Source organism: Cetorhinus maximus, chromosome 22 (assembly GCF_964194155.1).
Source record: "Cetorhinus maximus chromosome 22, sCetMax3.hap1.1, whole genome shotgun sequence".
Taxonomy (NCBI): Eukaryota; Metazoa; Chordata; class Chondrichthyes; order Lamniformes; family Cetorhinidae; genus Cetorhinus; species Cetorhinus maximus.
Window position 1 is genome coordinate 51248146 of NC_135900.1, and position 26157 is coordinate 51274302.

Genomic DNA, 26157 nt, shown 5'->3' on the forward strand with positions numbered 1-26157 from the left:
GGTTTTGATTTGGCAAGGAATATTCACCTGGTGCCTAAATGCAGTGAGGAAAGAATTGAAATGTAGCTTTTGCCATTTGAGAAAATTGGCATGAAAATTCCAGTGGCAATAAGAAAGTTGGGCTATTTTATTGTAGAGACGGTTCATGGGGAAGGTTTTGTAGCTATACACCTCTCTTTCAGATGCACAGTCTGGTGACAATGAACAGTGAAAACTGCAGTTCTCAATGCCTATGAGTTAGTGCCCTAGGATTACCGACAGAAATTTAGAAATTTAAGGAAGAAACAGAGTCAAACTACTATGGAATTTGCTTGAGAAGAGGAAATGATATTTGGAGTAGATTAAGAAGGTTGAACAAGGCTTAGAAAACCTTAGAGAGATGAAGCTAATGGTAGCATTTAAAAATAGTGTGCCTTTGGGAATAAGGTCCCACGTGGAAGACCATGAAGTTTCTAAGATAAGGGAGGCTGCTTTAATGGCAGACGATTATGAGTTGTTTCACAAGCATGTTAGCAACAGGCTATTGTTTGTGAATTCAGACATAAACTGGCGAGATAAGAGATCAGATCAAAGTGGGGAAAATAGCTCAGGGTAAGAAACAGATCCTTTTCAGAATAGTAAGAGACAGTCTGGAGGTTAAGGTTGAATCAAGGGTACCAGCATGTTATCTTTGTCATAAGAAACAACATTGAAAATTAGAAAGCAAAACTATAGTATTTGTGATGGTGCACAGTACCCCTCCAGAAAATACTGTCCCAGTGGTTAAAAGTGATGACAAACCTGTAGGTTTTCCTGTATTTACTGTTAAAGTAGGCCAGAGTACAGGAAATTATGGAAGTTTTCTGTTTAAAGGTGGAATGTCCTTATTCTTAAGAGATAAAAGCAAAGAACTGCGGATGCTGGAAATCCAAAACAAAAACAAAAACAGAAATACCTGGAAAAACTCAGCAGCTCTGGCAGCATTGGTGGAGAAGAGCACAGTTGACGTTTCGAGTCATCATGACCCTTCAACAGAACTAAGTAAAAATAAGAAAGGGGTGAAATTTCTGTTTTTGTTTTTGTCCTTATTCTTGTTTTGGTGAGGCAGGAAAGCAAATTATTATTCATAGAAATACTCGAGCAGCTCGGTCACTAATGTTGGTAGGCTTTACAAATTTACAAAATAAAAATATATTGATACAGGGTATTGATGGGAATTGTTTACCCATCCCTTTGTATAGAGTTAATTTAAAATGTAGTTTAATTAATTGTCCTGTAATTGTGAGTGTTATGCCTAATTTGCCCTTAGATGTGTAGATTTTTTATTGGGGAATGACTTGCCTGGGTATAAAGTATTGCCACCTCCAGTGATTCCAGAAAAATCTGTTGAGGCTGTGGAAAACAAAATTGTGCTGGAGAAATCGAGTGATGTAAAAGAATCAATTGTTTCCTGTAACCCTGCTGTGAAAATTACTATTTCAACAAAAGATGTGCCCAAAGTGTCAGAAACACAAACTGGTGATGTTAAAAGCTGGAAACAAAGAGTTAATGGCAGTTGGAGAGAGGTAAAGTGATCTGAATTAAACATGTAGGCAAACATGAGCAAGGTGTGACAGAGCAGATAGCAACAGTACTCAAAGCTACTGATGAAGCAAAAGAAAGAAATGCTTTGATGCAGATGGCACAGTTGTATCCAATACTGTCATTAGAGGTGCGAGTAAAGGTAAGTGTTCTTAAACTTAAATTAAAACTTCAAAATAATGAAGCAGTTGCTTTTTCTAGAAAAGAATTGGACAAAGCTGAAACTGAGTGGGAAGATAAAAAGCAGAAAGAAACTAAAATAATTCATGAATTGACTAGGAAGCAGTATGAAATCTTTTGGCTAAACATCAACATAACCTCAACAAAGTTTTTAAAGTAGCTAAAGAGGATTTTATTCAACAGAAAAATTAGCTCCTTGCACATAAGGAGGCAGCATTAAACCTGCATATCCTGAAAAGGAACACCAAAAGAGTGAATCATGGAAAAAAACCTTAAATATTAAAGTGATCCTGAATTTAAAAAGGATGACATGAATTCAATTGTTAAGGAGGACAATTCAGATGTGTGGCTGGTTGAGACTTTCTTCACAGACTTGAACATTTAAAAAAAACATGCAGACATGGAGGAAAATGGAAATCTAGAGTTAAAACCAGAACAGAATGGTTCAGAGTCTGTATTAAAAAGTGAAAACCCTGATAATGATTTAGTAAGTGACTTTAAAGAAGAACAAAAGAAATTGCTAAATACAGAGGGTAAGAAGTGCCAATGACAGAGAATTTCTCCTTGGATTCCAATTCATAGCTGCCGTATCCAGAAACTGGATGGTTTGCCAACAATCAGCAATTTTGTTGTTAAAAAAGACGACCAGACCAAACAAATTATGAAACCCTTGGGCCCATCATAAATGCTATCCCAGGGTCTAGACTGTGTATAATTCAATTCAAAGTTTTAACCAAGGACGTGGAACTGCTGTACAGCCTACACAAAATGGAAAAGGGGATCTTTTGCACAGATTGAAAGAAAGTGAAATGACCAATAGTAAAAGAAAATCTTGTTTGCAAGAGAGTTGGGACTCTAAGAACTTACGCAAACTGGACTTTAAATCTTAATTTTCACATTTGGATGGCTGTTACAGGTTTATCCTTATAATGTTGTCATGACAAAATATTTAATGGTGAAAAGTAATGAAAGGTGCAAGAATATTACCTTTACTGTGTGTAGTAAGTTAGTTGCTAGAATGTTTACAATGTTGTATTTTGAGGGTATTATAGAAAAATCATTACTATGGTAATGCGTTTTCTAATTTTTAGGGGGAGGTGTTATGAATGCAGGACTTTATAAGATGCTTATGTTTTAAATTGTCTTTTTTAATGTAAGGCAAAACAGAATTTTCTGTTTGGGCAATGGTGTGATCATACTAACTCTGCCTAGAGACAGGCCCATGTGATCTGTAAGCAAAATCTGTAGAAAACTAGATGTCCATTTTCAAACTTTTTTCTGGACACAGAGATGCACAGAGATAGAGACCCCATGCTTGATCAATCTGTAAATCTCAATCTTCAGATGTCAACCCTGTATCATTGAGAGAGACAGAAACAGCTCTTGCTGTGAAAAGCAGAGGAAATATCTGTTTTTTGTGTTAGCCACTAAGCAAGATGTCAGTGAGGATTGGTTCTCTGTATGAAGAAGTAGGACTTGTAGAGATTTAAGGAACAAATAGTTGCCAGAGTAGACCTTGCTGCTGGAAGTTGGTTTAGGGATAACATTCAAAAGACACTGGAAGATTCACCCTGACATGGCAGGGAGAAGGGAACCTGCTGAAAAGCTTTGCGGAGCTTGGAACTGAACATTCAATACTACATATCTGCTGAGAATGTGGCATAAAGCATTTTGTTTGTGTAAATTAATGGGAAAGTACAGGTTCTGTAGTTTGGTGTATTAGTTGCCTATTAAGTACTTTGGCCGGGATTTTCCATGATTGCTGGCGTCGGTCGTGCTCGGTGGCGTGAGTGGACAATATGACGAGAAGGCCAAAAATCGGTTTCACAACATTGTGAAACCAGTTTGTGATCGTCTGCTAAGCCCGTCGATGGTGGGCCGCAGTCCCCGCCATCGGCTGTCGGGAGCCTCATTGTAATACATCAGCATATCATTATAAGGCCACCCAGCCAGACTCATCCCCTCCCCCCTGCTGGATCATCCGCCCATATCAGTGGGAAAGCATACCGATGTGCTTCACAACAGCATGTATAAAGCGTGCACTTGGCGGGCTGCACTTCACTCGGGACTTCAGGGTTTGTTTGCCTACCTCGCTTCAGTTAGCACTCGCAGTCATCAGCACCAGGCTTCACAGACAGTGCTACATCACTGTTAGGAGGCTTACGGGCGGGTCTCTACCTACCAGATCAGCCATATGTGAATGGCTTTTCAATGGCTGCAGGGCAAGGTCTTGCTTGGGGAAGGGGGGGAAGTGGCCTCAGGCAAGGGAAAAGGCTGCAGGGCGAGGGCTGTACTGTGGAAGGAGGGTATCCCAGGGTATGTGTGGGGGCACATGTTGATCTGTGCAAGTGGCCTCAAGATGGTGAGGGCTGAGGAGGCAATCCCCAGAGGAGATGAGGCCAGATGGACATGTGAGGGTATATGCATGAGAATATATGATGATGTCCCTTGAGCTGCCAGTGAGATGCCAGTGAATCTGTGATGGGCTTGAATGAGTGAGTTTAGAGTGATGAGATGGTTGCAATACCCTGGCAGCATGGATGAGATCATTCATGCTCTAACTGCATTGGATGGCCAACCTCTTCTGTGCAGCATTGGCACTGATCCCCATTGCCATCGCCTACCAAGCCGGAGTGCTAATGTTGCTGCCCCTCCTGCGGCCAGAGTGGGGGTAGAGGACATCACAGCGGGTCGCCAAGGCGTCCAAAAGGCACTCGAGGGCTGCAGTTTTAAATTGTGAAATCTTGACCTGTAGCTCCTTCCATTGGTCACTGGAAAATTTATCTCTTTTTTAAAAGTTATTGGTGTCTACAGTGATCATGACACTACAGATATTCAACTTTGATTAATATTTATGATAAACAGATTTTCAAACTGAAGACAATGGCATAACTGATCTGAACAAAGCAACTTTCTATCCTGAAGTTTCCCACATTAACAACTTTAACATTTTTCACCAACTATACCGTATCTTTACAGAGGAATAGGAATCTAATCGCACCGCCATTCAATAAACATAGCTGTTGACACAATGATACATCAGTTAGTGTTTCAAATCAATGCCAAGATTCTCAAACAGAAATACCAGCCAGGCTGGTGCCAGGTTGCATCTTGGATTTAAAAAGGAAGGATAAGTTTTACTTTGGTTATTTTAAATTTTTTAAAAATAGGGCATTTATTTTATTAATTGTCACACCTTGCACAAGATCTATGTCCGTCTCCTTTTGTAATTTTGTTATTCATCAGTGAGAGCACATGATAGGATGTGTTACTATGAATGATGGATCACAATGCACATACAATTTCTGTTGCTTCTCATTCCTGGTGCCTTGGCATATATGTCATCCTCAAGGTGACTGAGAGAGTGAGGAACATCACTGTTTATATTTTATGCTTTCTTTGGCATGGTTGCAGCACTATCGAAATGTGGAACACTATAGACTGTTAATCAAATTTATTTACAAACATCTGGCCAGGAAGAAAGTGACTGATGCACTTTCCAAGACAAAACACCATTCTGTTCATAAAAACAAAAAACTACTGCGGATGCTGGAAATCCAAAACAAAAACAGAATTACCTGGAAAAACTCAGCAGGTCTGGCAGCATCGGCGGAGAAGAAAAGAGTTGACGTTTCGAGTCCTCATGACCCTTCAACAGAACTGAGTAATATTAGGAGAGGGGTGAAATATAAGCTGGTTTAAGGTGGGGGAGTGGGGGGAGAGAAGTTGGGGGGGGGGTGGTTGTAGGGACAAGCAAGCAGTGATAGGAGCAGATAATCAAAAGATGTCACAGACAAAGGAACAAAGAGGTGTTGAAGGTGGCGATATTATCGAAACAAATGTGCTAATTAAGAATGGATGGCAGGACACTCAAGGTACAGCTCTAGTGGGGGTGGGGTGGAATGACTGACAGGGCATTAAAGTTATAGATTTAGAAATAATGAAAATAGGTGGGAAAAGAAAAATCTATATAAATTATTAGAAAAAACAAAAGGGAGGCAGAAGAAACCATCCCCACCCCCTTTCCGTTTCTTCTCCCTCCCTTTTGTTTTTGCCAATAATTTATATAGATTTTTCTTTTCCCACCTATTTCCATTATTTCTAAATCTATACCTTTAATGCCCTGTCAGTCTTTCCACCCCACCCCCACTAGAGCTGTACCTTGAGTGTCCTGCCATCCATCCTTAATTAGCACATTCGTTTAGATAATATCACCACCTTCAACACCACTTTGTTCCTTTGTCTGTGACATCTTTTGATTATCTGCTCCTATCACTGCTTGCTTGTCCCTACAACCACCGCCCGCCCCAACTTCTCTCCCCCCACACCCCACCTTAAACCAGCTTATATTTCACCCCTCTCCTAATATTACTCAGTTCTGTTGAAGGGTCATGAGGACTCGAAACGTCAACTCTTTTCTTCTCCGCTGATGCTGCCAGACCTGCTGAGTTTTTCCAGGTAATTCTATTTTTGTTTTGTACCATTCTGTTCATGCCTGATTATCTGATTTTTCTTTTATTGTAGTGACAGTGCAGAGTTCGATCGATGCCTGCTGTTCCAATGGATTGAAGTGGGCCACTGAGAAAGCAGAATGTGCTTCTTTGCCCGATGCACTAGAAGAAGCATTTTGCAGGTATATTTTCAAGCACACGGAAATTTGCCTTTAAATGAATTACTTGTAATCAGTGCACTCTGTTTTATTGTAAGCCTTCAATTACATAAAATTACTTAGAAATTACAGCACAGAAACAGGTCACTTGGCCCAACTGGTCTGAGCTGTTATTTATGCTCCACACAAGCCCTCTGGCACCCTAGCTGTGGCTTAGTTAGTAGCATTCTTGTCTCTGAATCAGAGGTTGTGGATTCAAGTTCCACTCCAGAGACTTGATTACAAAACTCAAGGCTGGCAATCCATTGCAGTACTGAGGGAGTGCTGCAATTGTGGATGTACTGTCTTTCAGATAAGATGTGAAGCTGTATTCCCTCTCAGGTGGGCATAACCCATGACACTATTTTTGAGGAAGAGCAGGGGAATAATCCTCAGTGTTTTGGCCAATGTTCCCTCAATCAACATTACTAATCTGGTCATTATCATATTGCAAGTTGTAGAAGCTTGCTCTGTGCAAATTAGCTGCCATGTTTCCTACATTACACCAGTGACTGCACTCCAAAAGTATTTCATTGGCTGAAAAGTGCTTTGGGACATCAAGTGGTTGTGGAAGGAACTATATCAATGCAAGAATTTTTTCTTTCTGTACCTCATCTAACCCTATTTGCATATCCTTCTATTTGTTTCTCCTCATGTGCTTAATTGGCTACGCCTCAAAGGCAACTACTCCATGTGGTGCAATGTTTCACATTTTAACCACTTTCTGGATAAATAAATTTCTCCTGAATTCTCCTTTGGATATATTAGTGACTATTTTATATTTATGCCTCTAGTTTTAGACTCCTTGACAAATTGGAATATCTTCCCCACATTTACCTATTAAATCTATTCATAATTTTAAATACCTCTACCACTCAGCCACATAGACTAAAAAGGTCCTGGGTCCAGGCCTGATCTGTGGTGAGACACTGAACCGTAAGGTGGCATTTCTCATTTTAATATGTAGGAAAAATCACTCCCAAGATCAATAAATTACTGAGAGTCAATGATACAGGGTTGACTTCTGCAGATTGAGATTTACAGATTGATCACTCTGGCAGAATCAAATATGACACATGAAAAATATTTCCTTTAACCCCACTTAGTGCTTTATTAAACATGTTGCTTGAGAACTATTGCAGCTGAGAGAGAAAAAATACATAGGCCGAATTTTTCGGCTCCGGCGCGGCAGTTTCCACCGCACCAGATGTGGCAGGACATTCAAACTTCCATTCACTTCGGCAGGACTGGAAGATCCCGCTGGCAGGAGGAGCCGGAGAATTCTAGCCATATTCTTGTCAAACTTCCCCTTTAGTAACTTTCCTCAGTTTGGTCTGACTGGCAGGCTTGAGAACTTTCTGTGATGATGTAGTGCAGATGATTGCTCTTAAAACAATCTGGATTGAAACTGGCTGAATTACCAGCCAAGAATCTTGACCAAAATTTCAGCTTGATGCTGGCACACAAAAAGCATTCACCCCTGTCTTGAGAATGACTTTTCAGATTTCTGCCCAAAGCTTTAAACCTACAGATGTAAGAATTTTGAATAAATTATCCATAAATGTTTTCAAACAATTTTTATAAATCCTGATAGTAATAATTGAATACTAGTATTTATGTAGGAATTTTCATGCCCATAGGACATTCCAGTTGATTAATTTTGAAACGTAGGCCTGAGTTTTCATCCTTGAGTTGGAAAGCGGGAGACAGAAGAATTCCCTACTCAGCCCACCTGCCTGAGGAGAAAGTGCTCTTAAAGACATGATCTTCATTGATGGAGGGGTGGGTGCGGGTTGGAGTCAGACCAGCCGACCAAATTTATTTAAAATGTGCATGTCTGCTGAGAGAGTTCAGTCGGGGAGCTTCAGTTTTGATAGGGAAAAAAAAGATTCTTTTTTTATCATGTTTAACTTTATCATTTCTCTTAAAACCAAACTGTGTCCTGAGGAGACACATTCCTGAAATGTTACTTCACCTTCTGTGAAGGGAAATGTATCTTTTTTCATAAAGTCTCCACACTAGAGGCCACCTAGGGGAAGTGTGAATTTGTATGTGAAAAAGGCAGCCACAGGGACTGCCAGGTGCCAAGGCTGGCTGTTTAAAAGACCCACCTTGGTTTTGTGGGACATTGTCCCAGTTAAAATAAAAACACAAAGGCCCTCTTGCCCTCACCCCTCACAACCCCTCACCCCCCCCTCCACACACTCCCATGTGCCATCTGTGCCACTTCATGCCACCCACCCCATGACCTCGCATGTCTCTCATGCCAAAGCTATGCCCATCTGCCCAACCCCATGGCCCCTCAGGCCCCAATGCCAAGCTATGCCACTTAACCCAAACCCCCCCATGGCCCCTCATACCCTCAATGCCAAGCTGTGCCACTTCCATGCTTGGCTGAGAGCCCAGCTGTGTTCCAGGGAAAACATTGCTTGCTTGACAGCTCAGGATCTCTGAACTCTGGTCAATTTCACAATGTTTATTTACACAAGGTTAAGTGGTTTCAAGGGCTGTTGATCTGTTTGGTTTTTGTTATTGATACTTTAGAGGGTCTGGATGATTGACATTTCTATTACCTTCTAAGTGAAATGACTTTTTTTTAACATAGCAGAAAGTTATGTGTGAAGTACTTTTTTTAAAAAAAGCTTTTTGTTACACACCCTACTTGCACTGTAGGGTTCATTGGTTCTATAAAGTTAATAGTGGGTCAATGGGCATGGAAGTGTCATAGGTTGGCATAGGAGGCATGAGGGGCATGAGGGTGGGTGGGAGGCATAGCTTGGCATAGAGGGCACGAGGAGGACCTTTTAAACTCACCTTTTGAAAAGTCTCCTCAGGAGGACTAGGGTTCACGACTCCTCTGACAGGCCACGAAACACGACTCTTTCAAAACCTGGCCCGACTACGTGAAAATTGTGGAGAAGTTAGGACATGCCTATCTCCACAATTGAGCCAGCCATGCCCAGAGTTCCGGATGTGGGCTTTTGACATCCTTTAAAGGCGCATCCGAAAATCAGGCATCCCAGGAATGGTGTCGTGAATACCTGGGCAACATTTTCCCCCCATTGGGGGGGGGAAGTGCAGGAGCGGGTGCGAGCAGGTGGGCTTCTGATCGGCACCTTGGGTCAGGAGTGTGCCGCCATTTTATGTGGGCGGGCCAATTAAGGCCCGCCCAGCGTGACGTGCACTCCCTGTGCGACTCAGGGAGATTGGCTCCGATTTAAAACTTTGAATAAAGATTAGGAAAAAAATTCCCTGCCATGTCCCATTATGTGACACTGTCACATGAGTTGGGACATGTCCATAACTTTCACTGTAAAATATTCTGCATTTTTAAAATCACTCATGAAACCTCATTCCCGCCTGTAGATGAGGTTTCATGTTTTTTCACAAGCCTGGCTGTGCTCCCGACCTGCCCGCCAACCTTAAGGTTGGATGGGCAGGTCCATTAATGAGTTTAATTGGTTTTTTAGTGGCCTTAATAGACTATTGACAGGTCGGCGGGCGCGCATCCAACTTGGATGCGTGCCCACTGAACTGACAATCGAAATGACCCGGGATGACATCGGGACGCATGCCTGACATCACCCCACATCATTTACGCGTCAGTGAGCGGGCTCTGCCTCTACTCGCCGACCGGAAGATGCTGGCCCCTGAATCAGGACCCGCTCACCAGCCTTGGTGAAAATCCAGGCTGTAGCTATGCTGCTTGCATTGACCAAGCTGGCCAACTTCTCTCACCGCCTTTGCAGTGTCTGCCTGACAGGGGCTTCCTAGTTCCTGGGCGTAGAGGACCTTTCTCCTGCTGTCTACCTTCTGCACCAAGCCTCCAGTGCTGCATCAGAGAACCACTGTTGTGCCATTCTTGTTTCTTTATCAAAATCACCATTAGAAGAATTTCTAGCCGCTGTTCAAGTCAAAACACCCCCCTCCTTTAAGAGTTACAGGTTGGCTTTAAGCAGTGCCGGCCAGCTTGAACTTGTGCTAGCCCCTCACGATTTTGCACCCCATGTTCAGGTGTGCAGCCACTTAGCAGCACACTTAGTGCTGGCTGCATGCAAAAATCATCGAAATTAGCATGCAGCACAAGGTTGCTGCCTGCATCGGAATTGATAGGGACTGGTTAATTATGCAATGCAACATCCGTGGCCCTTTTTGGGCCTTATCCAACTCCACGGCCATTAAATTTATTCAGTGTGTGACTGTTATTTACTTTTAAGAAGGTTAGAAGTTGCACTGACATTTTTTTGACACTGATGAAAGCCACAACCTGTCTGTGTCTGTATGTGAGTGTGATTGAAGCTGATGAGGTAGTGAAGGATTGTGGGAGTAGGGGATGATACCATTGAGAAATACAGGAAATACCACAAGGGTTATAATGGGGTACAAACACAAAGACCAGCAAGAACAGGAAATAGTATGTATTGTATGTATGTAGTTAAAGCAATTTGAGGTTGAAAGCTTATGTTAAACTTTTTTCAGGAAATGGTTGCCCTTACCCTTGAGCTTTCATGGCACCCTGGAGTGATACTTCTGAGGTTTGACTTTTTGAAGTGAATTTTATTGACTGGCTCAGGCTGAAGTGCTTTCTCTAGCAATGCAAGGTTTTATGTTAAACTGGATTGCTTGCTGGAGGAATTCTAAGAATGTGAGCAAAGATGTGCAAATGCCCTTTTATTCTAAAACACCAAATTACTGTGCTCCAGATCTACTGGATCAGATTTTATTTTTGTGCAATAGCCTGAATATAGGTGATAGCAAATCTGTAGCCCATTTTATAATTGATTTAAATTAATATGAAAATTGAAGAGTTATGAAATGAGCTATTACTAGCTTTATACAAGTGTACAAAGTCAAAGGGCGGGATTTTCCCATCAGCGTTCTAAGTATGGTGGCAGGCAGGAAAAGCGGCATTTGCCCCACCGAGCGCAATGGTGGGTTTATGTGCCATATTGTCTGCTCCCCACCTCATTAACGGTGCAAAAACCAGAGGTACATGACCCCAGCCATTCTTTCCTCTGGGTGTCATATTTAAAGTGCACCCGCAATCAGCCTTCTCAATGTCTCCAGGCCAGGATAGTCCCGTGGAAGAAATGGGTCCAAAAGGCATGAAGAGTGTGGCTCCCAAGTTCCGTGATGCTTTGCTCACACCTGCTGGACACTGTTGAGGCCCGCCGGGCTGTCCTCTACCCCAGTAATGGCCAGAGGAGGTCCATCAATGCCAGCACTCTGGCTTGGGAGGTGGTGTCTTCGGCTATTAGCGCAAATACGGTGCAGAGAAGGTCTGTAAAGTAGTACAGGAAGAGGATGAATGATCTCATCCATTCCGGCAGCATAGGTCAACCATCTCATCACCCTCAACTCAGACATTCACAAGCCCATCAGGACTTAGCAGGATGACACACCACAGGGAACACACACTCTGTCAGCTGAAGGCATATCACCACTCACTCTCTCACACACACCTTCATATCTCCATCTAGCCTCATGTCCTGTGTACATCATGTCCTCATCCCATCCATGGCTCTACTCACCACGCACACAAGACAGGCATCCTTATCATCTGCCTTGGCATGTGTCCTGCTCACAATCTCTCCGTTTGTCTTCATGCAAGTCAAACACGCACACGACAAGAGGGAGGGGTCCCAGGCCAGGAGTGAAATGGCTGAAATTAAGGCCCTCACTCCCTATGAGAAGCGTGCCATCACGCTGGCTGGAGAGGACAGGGATCATGCATGTGGCGACTATGAGAAGGGCATCACCAACCCAAGTGAGGACCCTGCACCAGCTCATCCCTCAGACAACCACACATGAGTCCATTCTGCTATCTTGAGTCACTTGCCAAACTTGCAAAGCCAAACTTGGAAAGCGTTTAAGGGCATCATCCAGCCAAGCAGCCAAGCCCTCATTCGAGCCCTGAAGACACTTCGGAGCTAGAAGAAGAGACCACCAATGAAGACCCATCACAGCGCTCACCCACACCCTCCACCAACACAGAAACACACATTTAGCGGGGCCTAGTTTCAGAGTAACCTCGGGGTCACAATCTGCTCCACAGCAGGCAGAGGCAGGGACATCCGAAGTAACCGGCGCTCGGAAAACTGCTGGAGGCCAGGATCCTGCTGAGTCCGAGTCTGATGATGAGCCTCTGGACTTGCTCCTAACTCAGTTGGTGGCGTTTCAGCGACAGTCAGGAATGTCAGGAAGGGTTGTCAACTGCTTTGCACTGATTGCAACGAACAATGGAGGAGTCCACCACGCTCAGCCTGAGGTTATAGCGCCGGTATGACAAAGCACCAAGGTCAACACTGGTAGGGTGTCAGCAGCCATGGAGACCTTGGTCCAGGACATAGGTCCTGCACTGCGTCAGGAGCTGCACTTCATCATTGTAGTCATTGGTGTCACCCATCAGTGGCTCCACAAGAGGGGGGAAAGCAACCCAATCTAACTCCAGTTTAGCCTTCTCCCCAAGGAGACAGCCAGGAGCCCTTGGGTGCCCATAGGGAGGGGTCCAGCATCTGGACACCACCCAGTTGAGTTTGAGAGTCTCCAGCCGATCCTAATCCCCTCTTCCTGTGACCCCATCACTGCCATCTCCACAGGCCGAGGAGGGTGCATCTGCCCCACAGCAGGACACCAAGAGCAGGCCAGGGCCATCCAAATCTTGCCTACCAACGACATCACAGACAACAGGGTGTAGCAGTCAGCAGGCTGCCTTCATCTCTGCTGTGGATGTCAGGGATGCACCAAGATGTGATGGTAGGGTTAGGAAAATTAAGAAATATTAGGAGCATGATGGTGGCACAGGTGATAACCACATGTTATATACTTTGCACTAATGTAAATAGAATACCACCCATTTCACAACTTCTGTGTATGCCTCCTCTTTATGATCAGCTGTGATGTTGTCCATCAGGTGTGACATAAGAACTACGAGCAGGAGTAGGCAACTCAGCCCCTCGAGCCTACCCTGCCATTCAATACGATCATGGCTGATCTCATTTCGGCCTCAACTCCAATTTCCCGCCCTCTCACCATAACCTTTCAACCCGTTACTAATTAAAAATCTGTCTATCTCCTCCTTAAATTTACTCAGCGTCCCGGCATCCACTGCATTCTGAGGTAGTGAATTCCACAGATACACGATCCTTTGAGAAAAGTAATTCCTCCTCACCTCTGATTTAAATCTACCACCCTTAGCCTAAAACTATGGCCTCTTGTTCCAGAATGCCCCACAAGGGGAAACATGCACTCCACGTCTACTTTGTCTATCCCCTTTAGCATCTTATATACTCAATTAGATCTCCTCTCATCCTTCTAAACTCTACAGTATACTACTATAGCGTAAACTGCTCAATCTCTCCTCATAAGACAAGCCCCGCATCTCTGGAATCAATCTCGTGAACCTCCTCTGAACTATCTCCAATGCAACTACATCCTTCCTTAAGTAAGGGGACCAAAACTGTGCACAGTACTCCAGGCGCGGTCTCACTAATGCCTTGCACAGTTGCAACAACACTTCCCTATTTTTATACTCTATTCCTTTAGCAATAAGTGCCAAAATTCCATTTGCTTTCCTTATTACCTGCTGTACCTGCATACTAGCTTTCAGCGATTCATGCATGAGGACACCTAGATCCCTCTGCACTGAAGCATTCTAAAATTTCTCTCCACTTAAATAATAAGTCGCCTTTTTGTTCTTTCGACCAAAATGGATAACCTCACACTTATCCACGTTAAACTCCTTCTGCCAAATTTTGGGCCATTCACCTAACCTGTCCATATCCATTTGTAAATTTCTTATTTCTTCATGGCAAATTACTTTCCCACTTATTTTGGTGTCATCTGCAAATTTAGCTATAGTACCTTCTATCCCTGAATCCAAGTCATTAATATAGATTGTAAATAGTTGGGGCCCAAGGACTGAACCTTGTGGCACCCCACTAGTTACAGCTTGCCATCCAGAAAAAGACCCATTTATCCTGACTCTCTGCTTTTTGTTGGTTAGCCATTCCTCTATTCAAGCTAATATATTACCCCTAACTCCGTGTGATCTTATCTTGTGTATTAATCTTTTGTGCTGCACCTTATCAAAGGCCTTCTGGAAGTCCAGATATACTACATTTGCAGGATCCCCATTATCCACTTAGCTTGTCACATCTTCAAAGAATTCTAGCAAATTAGTCAAACACGATTTACTCTTCATAAAACCATGCTGACTCTGATGGATTGCATTTTGATTTTCCAAATGCCCCATTACTAATTCCTTAATAATGGGTTCCAACAATTTCCCAACGACAGACGTTAAACTAACTGGTCTATAGTTTCCTACTTTCTGCCTCCACCCCCTTTTTGAATAAGGGCGTTATATTAGCATTTTTCCAATCCACTGGAACCTTTCCAGAATCCAGGGAATTTTGGAATATTATAGCCAATGCATCCATTATCTCCGCTGCCACTTCCTTTAAGACCCTGGAATGTAGGCCATCAGATCCTGGTGACTTGTCATCCTTTAATCCTAATAGTTTGCTCAGTACTTTTTCTCTAGTGATGGTGATTGTTCTAAGTTCCTTCTTCTCTATACCCTCTGCACTACCTGTTACTATTGTGGTGGTACTGGTGTCCTCCACTGTGAAAACTGAGGCAAAATATTGATTAAGCATCTCTGCCATTTCTGCGTTCACACAATGGTTCCTACTGCCGCTTATCGCAGATGTTGAAACCAGGTGCCTCAGGTCAATGTTGTCAGCTTCCACATCACCACAGTGTGTACGCACTCTCATATCATTCCCAACATCATTGTTCTTAATGTCAAATCTGCTTGTGTGAGGAACCTTGCTCACATGATGTGCTGCTTGGTACATTCTTCATTCTTGCCTGCTTAAGATTGGGGCTAAGTTGTTCACCTTTCTAGTCTACATTATTGTATGGTGAAGGTTGTGTCCATCAAGACGTGTAAAAGCATGGAGGAGGGCCATAGATCCTCACACTCCATTTACTCACTCATCTGGCAGAATTTCCTATCTATGATGCCTTACTCAGAGATCGTGTGCGATCCTGCCTGCCTTGTGTGTATCCGACTATTACAGTGCACAATTGTTAAGCTCAGCGAGAAATGCGAGCACCTTTCCACCTTTAAGTGCCAGAATTCTGACCCTTGAAGGCACTTCAATCCTCCAACCTTCTGCCTTTCTAACTTTGTAGTTGTCTGCATTGTGTCCACAAGACTCTCGTCACAATGTAGGGATGCAGAGCTGAGCCACACATTCTGAGCAGCCTCCCCTCACCTATAGCCTCGCCAAAGTCATTGAAGGTAAACACAAATGGCCATGTGGTGCAATCAAAGGACCCTTGGAACATGCTTGGAAGCACATATGGTAGCTTCTGACACCTTTGAGGGTACCAATGGGTTGCAATCCAGAATGAATCTGATGAGTGTTCTTTACGATCAAACAAGTGTTACTTTGAGTGGTTCATGGTGTGTTTGCATTTTGCAGCTGGCAAGGGCCAGGGCTGGCCATGAGGACAGACTGACTGTGTGAACTTCATGATCCTCAGCTGCTCCAAATCCATGGAAAGGTCAGAATGAGTGCACGCCTGCATCCCTAACTGAGAGTGACAGATGTCAATGTGATGAATGAGAAGGGGGCACAAGGACTAGGTGATGTCAAAACGGAATTAGACATGCATAACGTCCCTGGTTGCCTTGGCCCAAGTGTGACCTCTCAGTTACACAATCGAGGTGACACAGAAAGCATTTTTCCATTTTGGCAGAGGATTTCCTTGAGGAGATTTGTCAGACTGAAGGTGTAAAGCTATGAGTGCATTGAGGATTGTGAAGCTGGTCCAGCCTCTACTATGTTTCCATGGTGACTGTGATGCTGCAGAGACACTACTAGAGGCTGTGCCTTCTGACATGTGATGCGGAATGCCCTCATCCAGGTTGGACCTCCTCTCAACAAGGACACATGTTACTGAGCCTTTATCATCCTTCAAAGGACGAGGACAATGGTTGGCAAAATAGTTGAGAGCTCACTCTCAGATTGAAGTGCATGGTTGCAAGGAAAGGGTTAGCAATGCTGCTGTTCATGTGGACCCATGAGAGAGGACACTTGAACAAGAGGATGCAGACTACAATGGAATCTGGTAGCTATGAGGGCCTCACATGCATGCCTGCCTCGTCTGGCCCATGCTATAGCCCTTACCTCTGCAGCCTCAGCTTCCTCAAACTCTTCACCCTCATCCCTTTAAATGTCCTCCTCATCAGAGGAGACGTGCAGCTCCTCCATGTCTGCATCTGGTAAGTCTTCCCTCCTTTGCAGTGCCAGATTGTGCAATGTGCAGCCGACAACTATGTCCCAGGAGACCATCTGAGGAGTATATTGCAGTGCACTACCAGACCAGCTTGGACTCTCCCTTGTGTGAGTGCAGTAATCCCTGCCATTGCCCTGGAGGTACATTATGTTCAGGTTTCCCTCCCTCCAAGGATCCTCAAGCCTTCCCCTCCAAAGGACAAGGGCAGAAGATACATGGGAACGCCATCAACTGGAAGTTCCCCTCCAAGCCACTCAACATCCTGACTTGGAAATATATCGCCGTTCCTTTACTGTCGCTGGGTCATAATCCTGGAACTCCCTCCCTAACAGCACTGTGGATGTACCTACACCACAGGACTGCAGCAGTTTAAGAAGGCAGCTCAGTACCACCTTCTCAAGGACAATTAGGGATGGGCAATAAATGCTGGCCTAGCCAGCAAAGCCCACATCCCGTGAATGAATTAAACAAAAGCTTTATGCCATTTTGATTGTGCAGGATATCCCTATGTAACCTTTCGAATGCATTGAGGCAGATGTGCCTATTCCCCATTGGCAGATTAGCCCAATTCTTCTTGAGTCCTATTGCATAATGAGTTTCTGAGCCCATCCCCTTCCCTCTCACCCTCATGAAACACTCTAATGGCCCTACAATTCCTTTTAAACATTGACAGCCTACCCTGACTGAGCATGCCAACCGCGACCCATTATTGAGCCAGAAAGCCGCTGGACCAAGGCGCCCGTTACAACAACCACACTGTGGTTGCTGGGCACAATTGACAGTTTGCTAACATGCACTCCCCTCCTTTGTTTAGACAGGGACAGTCCTTGCAAGGTCAGCACTGTAAAGTTAAACACCTGATCACTCTGCCATCTTCCAGTTCAGGCCCCAGCTCACTTATGACCCTCTCTAAGACACTCTTCCTCATTCTAGTCCAGAGGAATCCTCCAACTTGTACCCCCCTAGTCATGTGTTGGAGTGCATCCTTTGCCACGTTCCCCCCTTCTCCATTGGAGGCTGTGCATTGTGGCTCCTTCCACAATCTCTGTCCTCTTATGCCTCCTTTCCAGTGAAGACCTTGCCCTGCGGCCCCTTCCACAGCAGCCCCGCCTTATCGCTGGTCTGGTGGGCAGAGCTTTGCCTGGGACCCCCCTGAGAGCGATGTGGTGCTGCCTGCAAAGCCTGATGTTGAATGAGGTGCTGCAAGCGCTGCAGGATGAAAGGTAGGTGAACAAACCTCGAAGTCACAAGTGAAGTGCTGGTCGCCAGGTGCATGTCACTTATATACCATTGTGAAACATGTCGGTCTAATTAGACGTCAATATCACCTCTTGATCCAGCGTGGGGGGTGATACCGGCAAGCAGGCTTTATAATGAGTATGCATAAGATTTAAATGTATTCAAATTGCCTTCCCGACATTGCACATCAGAAAACGCTCCTCACCATTGAAGCCCTGAGTGGATGATAGGACCCTGTTTTCCTGCCGGCGTAAAATAGATTTTCCCACTCCCATCTGCCATACTTGCTGCGGGCAGAAGCAGAAAATCTGGGCCAAAATCTACCCCACTTAGTCCATATGTTACCTTTTTGTAATAGGCTTCTGAAATGAAAAAATGTTGAGTAGACTTTTGAGGTGTTGTGTGTGTTGGGGAAGAGCTAGTACTCGATATTCCCCACCATCAAATATAGGGGGAGAGAATATTGGAGGAATTGTGACCTTGGCTGCTTTGGTTGATCTCTTGGTGACTAGTCACATAATGGCATTGGCAGAGGGCTGGAATTGGGGCACTTGATGCCAGCTCGTGGTGACTCAAGGAACTGAAAAAGGAAAGGATCAGAAGTCAACTATAGGTAGTTAAAATTTTTAATAATATTATTAGTCTACTTGTTTTTTTTCCCCAAATCATTACAGCTTCCCCAAATTTGAAAGCTTCATTTTCTTAGCCCTTCAGCATTCTTTCCTTTCTGAAAGCTCACGTTTAGTACAGTGCTACTGTGGGTAAGTTTCATTTCAGTTTAGTAGCCTTTCTCTTACGCAGAGCAACATGTGGCATTAATCAATTATTAACATGCCTCATTAATATAATTGTAGCTGCAAAATACTTCCGAAACTTGGTTGCCTTGACCTCTGCTTCCTGTTTTGTAAGAAGATTAAAATTTCTCACATTCCTCATTACAGAATAGCACAGGAACAATGTTGTCGGGTAAAGCTGGAGGAGATCCACTGCACAAATGGTATAAACGTGGCCAGAGAAAACAAAGAATGTGAGGCACATGGCACTGATATAGGCAAATGCAACGCTGTAAAGGTAATGCATGTTTTTCTTTCCAAGTTCCTTGATGTACAATGAAGCTTCTTGAACACAATGCTTTACAAAAGATATTGAAATTTATTCTCTGTCAAGTAAAGCCACTGGCCTAGAAATTGGTTTGTGCCTGTCTGTGTGGAACAGGTAGGCTGAGATCAGTGAGCTGGTGATGCCTATTGGGCAACTCGCTAGCATAGAGGATTTCAATTGCAGACCCCTACTGTGGCCCTCAGGTAGGTCCTGGTAGAGGATGGAAGCAATCAGAAAATGATGATGGCAATTATAGAGGCAAATTGATGAAGGCAAAATTAATGGCTCTTTACTTAAATGGGCTTAGTATTCAGGATAAAATAAATGAATTAAAGGCACAAATAGAAGTTAATGGGTATGATCTTATAGCCATTACGGAGACATGGTTACAAGGAGATCAAAGCTGGGACTTTTCAAAAGGACAGACAGGAAGGAAAGGGTAGTGGAGTAGCTTTGTTAGTATGAGATTGAATAAGTACGATAGCAAGAAATTATCTTGGATTGGAATATGTAGAATCTACATGGGTGGAGGTAAGAAATAACAAGGGGAAGAGGACACTGGTGGGAGTAGTCTATAGGCCCCCTAACAGTAGCTATATTGTGGGACAGAAAATAAATCAGGAGATAATGAGGGCATGTAAAAAAGGCAGTACATTAATCATGGGTGACTTTAATCTTCATGTAGATTGGGAAAATCAAATTGGCAGAGGTAGCCACGAGCAAAAACTCATAGAGTGTATTCGGGACAGTTTCCTAGAACAATATGTTGTGGATCCAACCAGGGATCAGGCTATTTTGGATCTGGTAATGTGTAATGAGGCAGGTTTAATAAATGATCTCAGCGTATAAGATCCCCTAGAAAACATGGTTGAATTTAGCATTCAGTTTGAGAGTGAGAAACTTGGGTCAGAAACAACTGTGCTAAACTTAAATAAGGGTAATTGCAAAGGAATGAGGGCAGAGTTGGCTAGATTGGACTGGGAAAGGAGTTTAGCAGAAAAGACAGTTGATGAACAATGGCACATGCTTAAGGAAATAGTTCATGACTTACAACAAAGGTATATTCCAGTGAGGAAGAAAGATTCTAGGAAGGGGATAAACCAACCATGATTAACCAAGCAAGTTAATGATAGTATCAAATTGAAAGTAAAAACATACAATGTGGCAAAGATTAGTGGTAAGCTAGAGGGTAGGGAAAGTTTTAAAAAACAACAAAAGATGACCAAAAAAATAGAGAGAAAATAAACTTTGAGGGTAAACTAGCAAGTAATATAAAAATGGACAGTAAGAGCTTCTTTAAATATATAAAAAGGAAAAGAGAGACCAAAGTGAACATGGGCCCCTTAGAGAATGAGGCTGGGGAAATAATAATGGGGAGCCAGGAAATGGCAGAGGAGTTGAATAAGTACTTTGCATCAGTCTTCACAGTAGAATACACTAATAGCATTCCAAAAATACTAAATAGTCAAGGGGCAAAAGGAGGGGGGAGGAAATAAATACAATAACTATCACTAGAGAAAAAGTATGAGGGAAACTAATAGTGTTAAAGGCCGATAAGTCCCCTGAGCCTGATGGGTTGCATCCTAGGATATTAAAGGAAGTAGCTACACAGATAGTGGATGCACTGGTAGTAATCTCCCAAGAATCCTTAGATTCTAGAAATGTCCTAGAAGATTGGAAAACTGCCAATATAATGCCCTTATTCAAAAAGGGAGGGAGAAAAAAACAGGTAACTATAGGCCAGTTAGCTTAACATCTGTCATTGGGAAAATGTTAGAGTCTATTATAAAGGATGTAATAGCAGGACATTTAGAAATGCTTAATATAATTAAGCAGAGTCAGCATGGCTTCATGAAGAGGAAATCATGCCTGACAAATTTATTAGAACTCTTTGAGGGGGTAACAAGCAGGATAGATAAAGGGGAACAAGCAGATGTAATATATTTGGATTTCCAAAAGGTGTTTGATAAGGTACTGCACATAAGGTTACTTAATAAGATAAGAGCCCATGGTGTTGGGGTAGTGTACTAGCATGGATAGAGGATTGGCCAACTAATAGAAGACAGAGAGTTGGGATAAGGGGGGGCATTTTCAGATTGGCAACCTGTAACTAGTGGAGTGCCACAGGGATCAGAGCTGGGGCCTCAATTATTTACAATATATATGAATAGCTTGGATGAGGGAAGTGAATATTCTATCACTAAGTTTGAAAATGATACAAAAATAGGTTGGAAGGCAAGTGGTGAGGATGACATAAAGAGTTTACAAAGGGATATAGACAGGTTAAGTGAATGGGCAAAATCTTGTGGGATGGTGGGAAAATGTGAGATTATGCACTTTGGCAGGAAGAATAAAGGAACTGATTATTATTTAAATGGAGAAAGACTGTAGAAAGCTGCAGCTCAGAGGGATTTGGGAGTCCTCGTGCATAAAATACATTTATTTCAAACGAAATGGAGTATAAAAATAGGCAAGTCTTGCTAAAACTATACAAGGCACTAGTTAGGCCACACCTAGAATACTGTGAACAGTTTTGGTCCCCTTATCTAAGAAAAGATATACTGGCATTGGAAGCAGTCCAGAGAAAGTTCACAAGGTTGATCCCAGGCATGGAGGGATTTTCTTATGAGGAAAGGTTGAGTTGGCTGGGCCTGTACTCACTGGAGTTTAGAAGAATGAGAAGCAACCTTATTGAAACATATAAGACTCTTAGGGGGGCTTGACAGGGTAGATGCTCAGAGGTTGTTTCCCCTTGTGGGAGAGTCTAGGACCAGAAGGCATAATCTCAGAGTAAGGGGCCGTCCATTTAAGACAGAAATGAGGAGGAATTTCTTCTCTCAGAGGGTAGTGAATCTGTGGAATTGTTTACTGCAGAGGGCTGTAGGGGCTGGGTCGTTAAGTATATTCAAGGCTGAGATAGACAGATTTTTAATCAGTCAGGGAATCAAGGGTTCTGGGGAAAAGGCAGGAAAGTGAGCTGAGGATTATCAGATCAGCCATGATTTTGTAGCATGGCAGAGCAGACTTGATGGGCCGAATGGCCTTAATTTCCTCCCATGGCTTATGGCCTAATTGGGAAGAGACTGAGCAGGGTTCAGCAACAACCTTCAACTCTGCACTGCACTCAGAGGGAGAACCCTTGCTCTCCCTGACACAGTATCCTTTTGAAATGTTTTCTTTTGGCTATAGCCAGCAATCCCTTGAAGGAGGACTCCTTAGGCCACAAGCATCTTTAATTTATTTATTTTTGAGATAGGGGCATCGCTGGCAATACCAGCATTTATTGTCCACCCCCACTTGCCCTTGAGTAGATGGTGATGAGCCTTATTTTTGAACATCTGCAGTCCATGTGGTAACAGTACACCCACACAGCTGTTACGTTGAGAGATCCTGGATTTTGATCCAGCCATAATGAAGAAATAGAAATTTGTGTCCAAGCCAAGATAGTATGTCTTGGAGAGGATCTTGGAGGTGTTGTGTTCACATGAACTTGCTTCCCTGATCAAGTTAGATGTTAGAAGTTGCAGACTTGGGAGATAATTGGAAATTTGCTGCAGTGCATTCCCTAGATAGTACACACTGCAGTCGCAGTATACCAATGAGGGGGGGCAATGAATACTTAAGTTGATGGATGGAGTGCTGATCAAGTGGGTTGCTTTGTCCTACATGGATTCTTGAGTGTTGTTGCAGCTGCATCCAACCAGGCAAACGGAGAGTATCCACTTCTGAAAAAAACAGAAAACTGTCCCGGCAGACCGATCGTGTCAGCCTGTTCCTGCCCCACGGAACTCATTTCTCGTTATCTTGACTCCCTTCTCTCTCGCCTTGTCCAGTCCCTTCCCACCTACATCCGTGATTCCTCTGACACCTTACGTCACATCAACAATTTCCAGTTCCCTGGCCCCAACCGCCTCCTCTTCACCATGGACGTCCAATCCCTCTACACCTCCATCCACCACCGGGATGGTCTGAGGGCCCTTAGCTTCTTCCTTGAACAGAGGCCCGAACAATCCCCATCCACCACTACTCTCCTCCGTCTGGCTGAACTTGTTCTCACACTGAACAATTTCTCCTTTAACTCCTCTCACTTCCTCCAAATAAAAGGTGTGGCTATGGGTACCTGCATGGGCCCCAGCTATGCCTGTCTCTTTATGGGGTATGTGGAACATTCCTTGTTTCAGTCCTACTCCGGCCCCCTCCCACAACTCTTTCTCCGGTACATCGATGATTACTTCGGTGCTGCTTCATGCTCTCGTCGGAACCTGGAAAAATCTGTTAATTTTGCTTCCAATCTCCACCCCTCCATCATTTTCACATGGTCCATCTCTGACACTTCCCTTCCCTTCCTTGACCTCTCTGTCTCAATTTCTGGTGAAAGACTGTCCACCAATATCCATTACAAGCCTACCTACTCTTACAGCTACCTCGACTACAGCGGGGTGCTTCCTGTAAGGACTCCATCCCATTCTCTCAGTTCCTTCGCCTCCGTCGCATCTGTTCTGATGATGCTACCTTCAAAAACAGTTCCTCTGACATGTCCTCCTTCTTCCTTAACCGAGGTTTTCCACCCACGGTGGTTTGCAGGGCCCTCAACCGTGTCCGACACATCTCTCGCGCATCCGCCCTCACGCCTTCTCCTCCCTCACAGAAACATGATAGGGTCCCCCTTGTCCTCACTTATCACCCCACCAGCATCCGCATTCAAAGGATCATCCTCCGCCATTTCCGCCAACTCCAGTATGATGCCACCACCAAACACATCTCCCCTTCACCCCCCCTGGCGGCATTCCGTAGGGATCGTTCCCTCCGGGACACCCTGGTCCACTCCTCCATCACCCCCTACTCCTCAACCCCCACCTATGGCACCTCCCCATGCCCACGCAGAAGATGCAACACCTGCCCCTTCACTTCCTCTCTCCTCACCGTCCAAGGGCCCAAACACTCCTTTCAAGTGAAGCAGCATTTCACTTGCATTTCCCCTAACTTAGTCTACTGCATTCGTTGCTCCCAATGCGGTCTCCTCTACATCGGAGAGACCAAACGTAAACTGGACGACCGCTTTGCAGAACACCTGCGGTCTGTCCGCAAGAAAGACCCAAACCTCCCTGTCGCCTGCCATTTTAACACTCCACCCTGCTCTCTTGCCCACTTGTCTGTCCTTGGCTTGCTGCATTGTTCCAGTGAAGCCCATCGCAAACTGGAGGAACAGCACCTCATCTTCCGACTAGGCACTTTACAGCCTTCCGGACTGAATATTGAATTCAACAACTTTAGATCTTGAACTCCCTCCTCCATCCCCACCCCCTTTCCATTTCTTCCCCCTCCCTTTTGTTTTTTCCAATAATTTATATAGATTTTTCTTTTCCCACCTATTTCCATTATTTTTAAATCTATACCTGTAATGCCCTGTCAGTCTTTCCACCCCACCCCCACTAGAGCTGTACCTTGAGTGTCCTGCCGTTCATTCTTAATTAGCACATTCTCTTAGATAATATCACCACCTTCAACACCTCTTTGTTTCTTTGTCTGTGACATCTTTTGATTATCTGCTCCTATCACTGCTTTCTTGTCTCCCCCCCCCCACCTTAAACCAGCTTATATTTCACCCCTCTCCTAATATTACTCAGATCTGTTGAAGGGTCATGAGGACTCGAAACGTCAACTCTTTTCTTCTCCGCAGCTGCTGCCAGACCTGCTGAGTTTTTCCAGGTAATTGTGTTTTTGTTTTGGAGTATCCACTTCTGTATCATTTAGATGCTGGGAAGACTGTGGGGAGTCGTAAGATGATTCGCCACAGAATATCCAGCCACTGACCTTCTCTAGTAGCCAAGACATTTATGTGCCTGGTCGAATTGAGTGTCGGGTCAATAGTGAGCTGTAGGATGTTGATGATGGGGAGTTCAGTGATTGGATGACAAGGAGTGGTGAGTGGTCTTGTTGGAGATGGTCATTACCTATGTGGAGTGAACGCTGCTTGCCATTTATCAGCCCAAGCCTGGATGTTGTCCACATTTAGCATTCAGTGTCATCCCATTTTGCAAATTGGGCTCAAACAGGGATGAGGCCCAAATTTGTATGCAAAAGGACTAATGCATATTTCAGGTGAGAGCTATGGGAACCTCTTTTTCTGCCTTTACCTATATGGTGGGTAGTTAATGCTGAGTTTTAATATTAATATAAAGGCATCAGTCACTCATAAGGGATTGTGTAAACATGTTGTGGGTTCACTTATTTAAACTAGGCACATGAGAATAGTTATTCAGAGGTAGAAAGCTTGAAGGCATCAGCAGACTGGATCACATGGGACACTTTTCCTCCAGTGATGGCATGCTGCTATCCCTTAAAGACATATTACAGTTAATGCATAAGGAGTGTGCCTGCCCTGCCACCATAATGGGTGTTGTGGTGCCCATTTGGAGCCTGAAAAATGGGGAGGGCACCATCAAACTCTAGTCCAATGACTCTAGTGCTCATTTATGCCTTGTAGATTTTATACAGTTTTATCAGTTAAAATCTATTTTTTTAAAGTGGCCCATAATTTGGTCAGCTCAATAATGATTACATCACAATTAAAACCAAAGCATTGTCCATATGTTAAAGATTATGCGAGTTATTTTGGCTGAAGGATGAAAACATCAGCTAATTAGATGTAATGCACTAGGCTAGTCTGTTTGAAAGTCTGGATTTAGGACACATTTTTGGTCCTAATTCCAATTGGGATAATTTGAATTTGCCTGGAAGTACTAAACCAGAAACTTGCAAGTTTAACACTCAAGGCAAACAGTATATGTGGGCTCCTTGCAAGCACTTTCATTGAAGATGTGGCGTGCTATGGCTGGCACGCAGCAGCTTGTTGCAGGACTGCTCAGGGACTGAGAGAGAAGATGCACAGGTTCTCGGATGTGACATTGGAGAAGGAGGCCTAGAGGAGGAGGGGCGTCTTGAATCCACAAAGGGGAAGGAGTCCATCTGGCCTTCCATTCCCTGCTATCCCTTTTCTGCAGCAGCTGCTCTTTCAGGCCTCGTCGTCCTGCCATTCCTCATCCAGCCCAAGATGACCACGACGAAGCTCTCACCTTTAGTGACTTCAATAAGGAGTCCAATAAAGTTGAATAGCC

At 43.9% G+C, this 26157-nt stretch overlaps 1 protein-coding gene across 1 annotated transcript in view; it reads left to right on the top strand.

Annotated features, from left to right (window-relative positions):
• The first annotated feature begins 2140 nt into the window (after positions 1-2140).
• Positions 2141-26157, top strand: part of fbln1 (fibulin 1) — a 251443-nt gene continuing 227426 nt past the window's right edge. The window contains exons 1-3 of the mRNA XM_078568577.1: positions 2141-2273; positions 6265-6373; positions 18880-19009. Of these exons, the coding sequence (XP_078424703.1) occupies positions 2141-2273; positions 6265-6373; positions 18880-19009 (372 nt within the window). The remainder of the gene's footprint in view (positions 2274-6264; positions 6374-18879; positions 19010-26157) is intronic.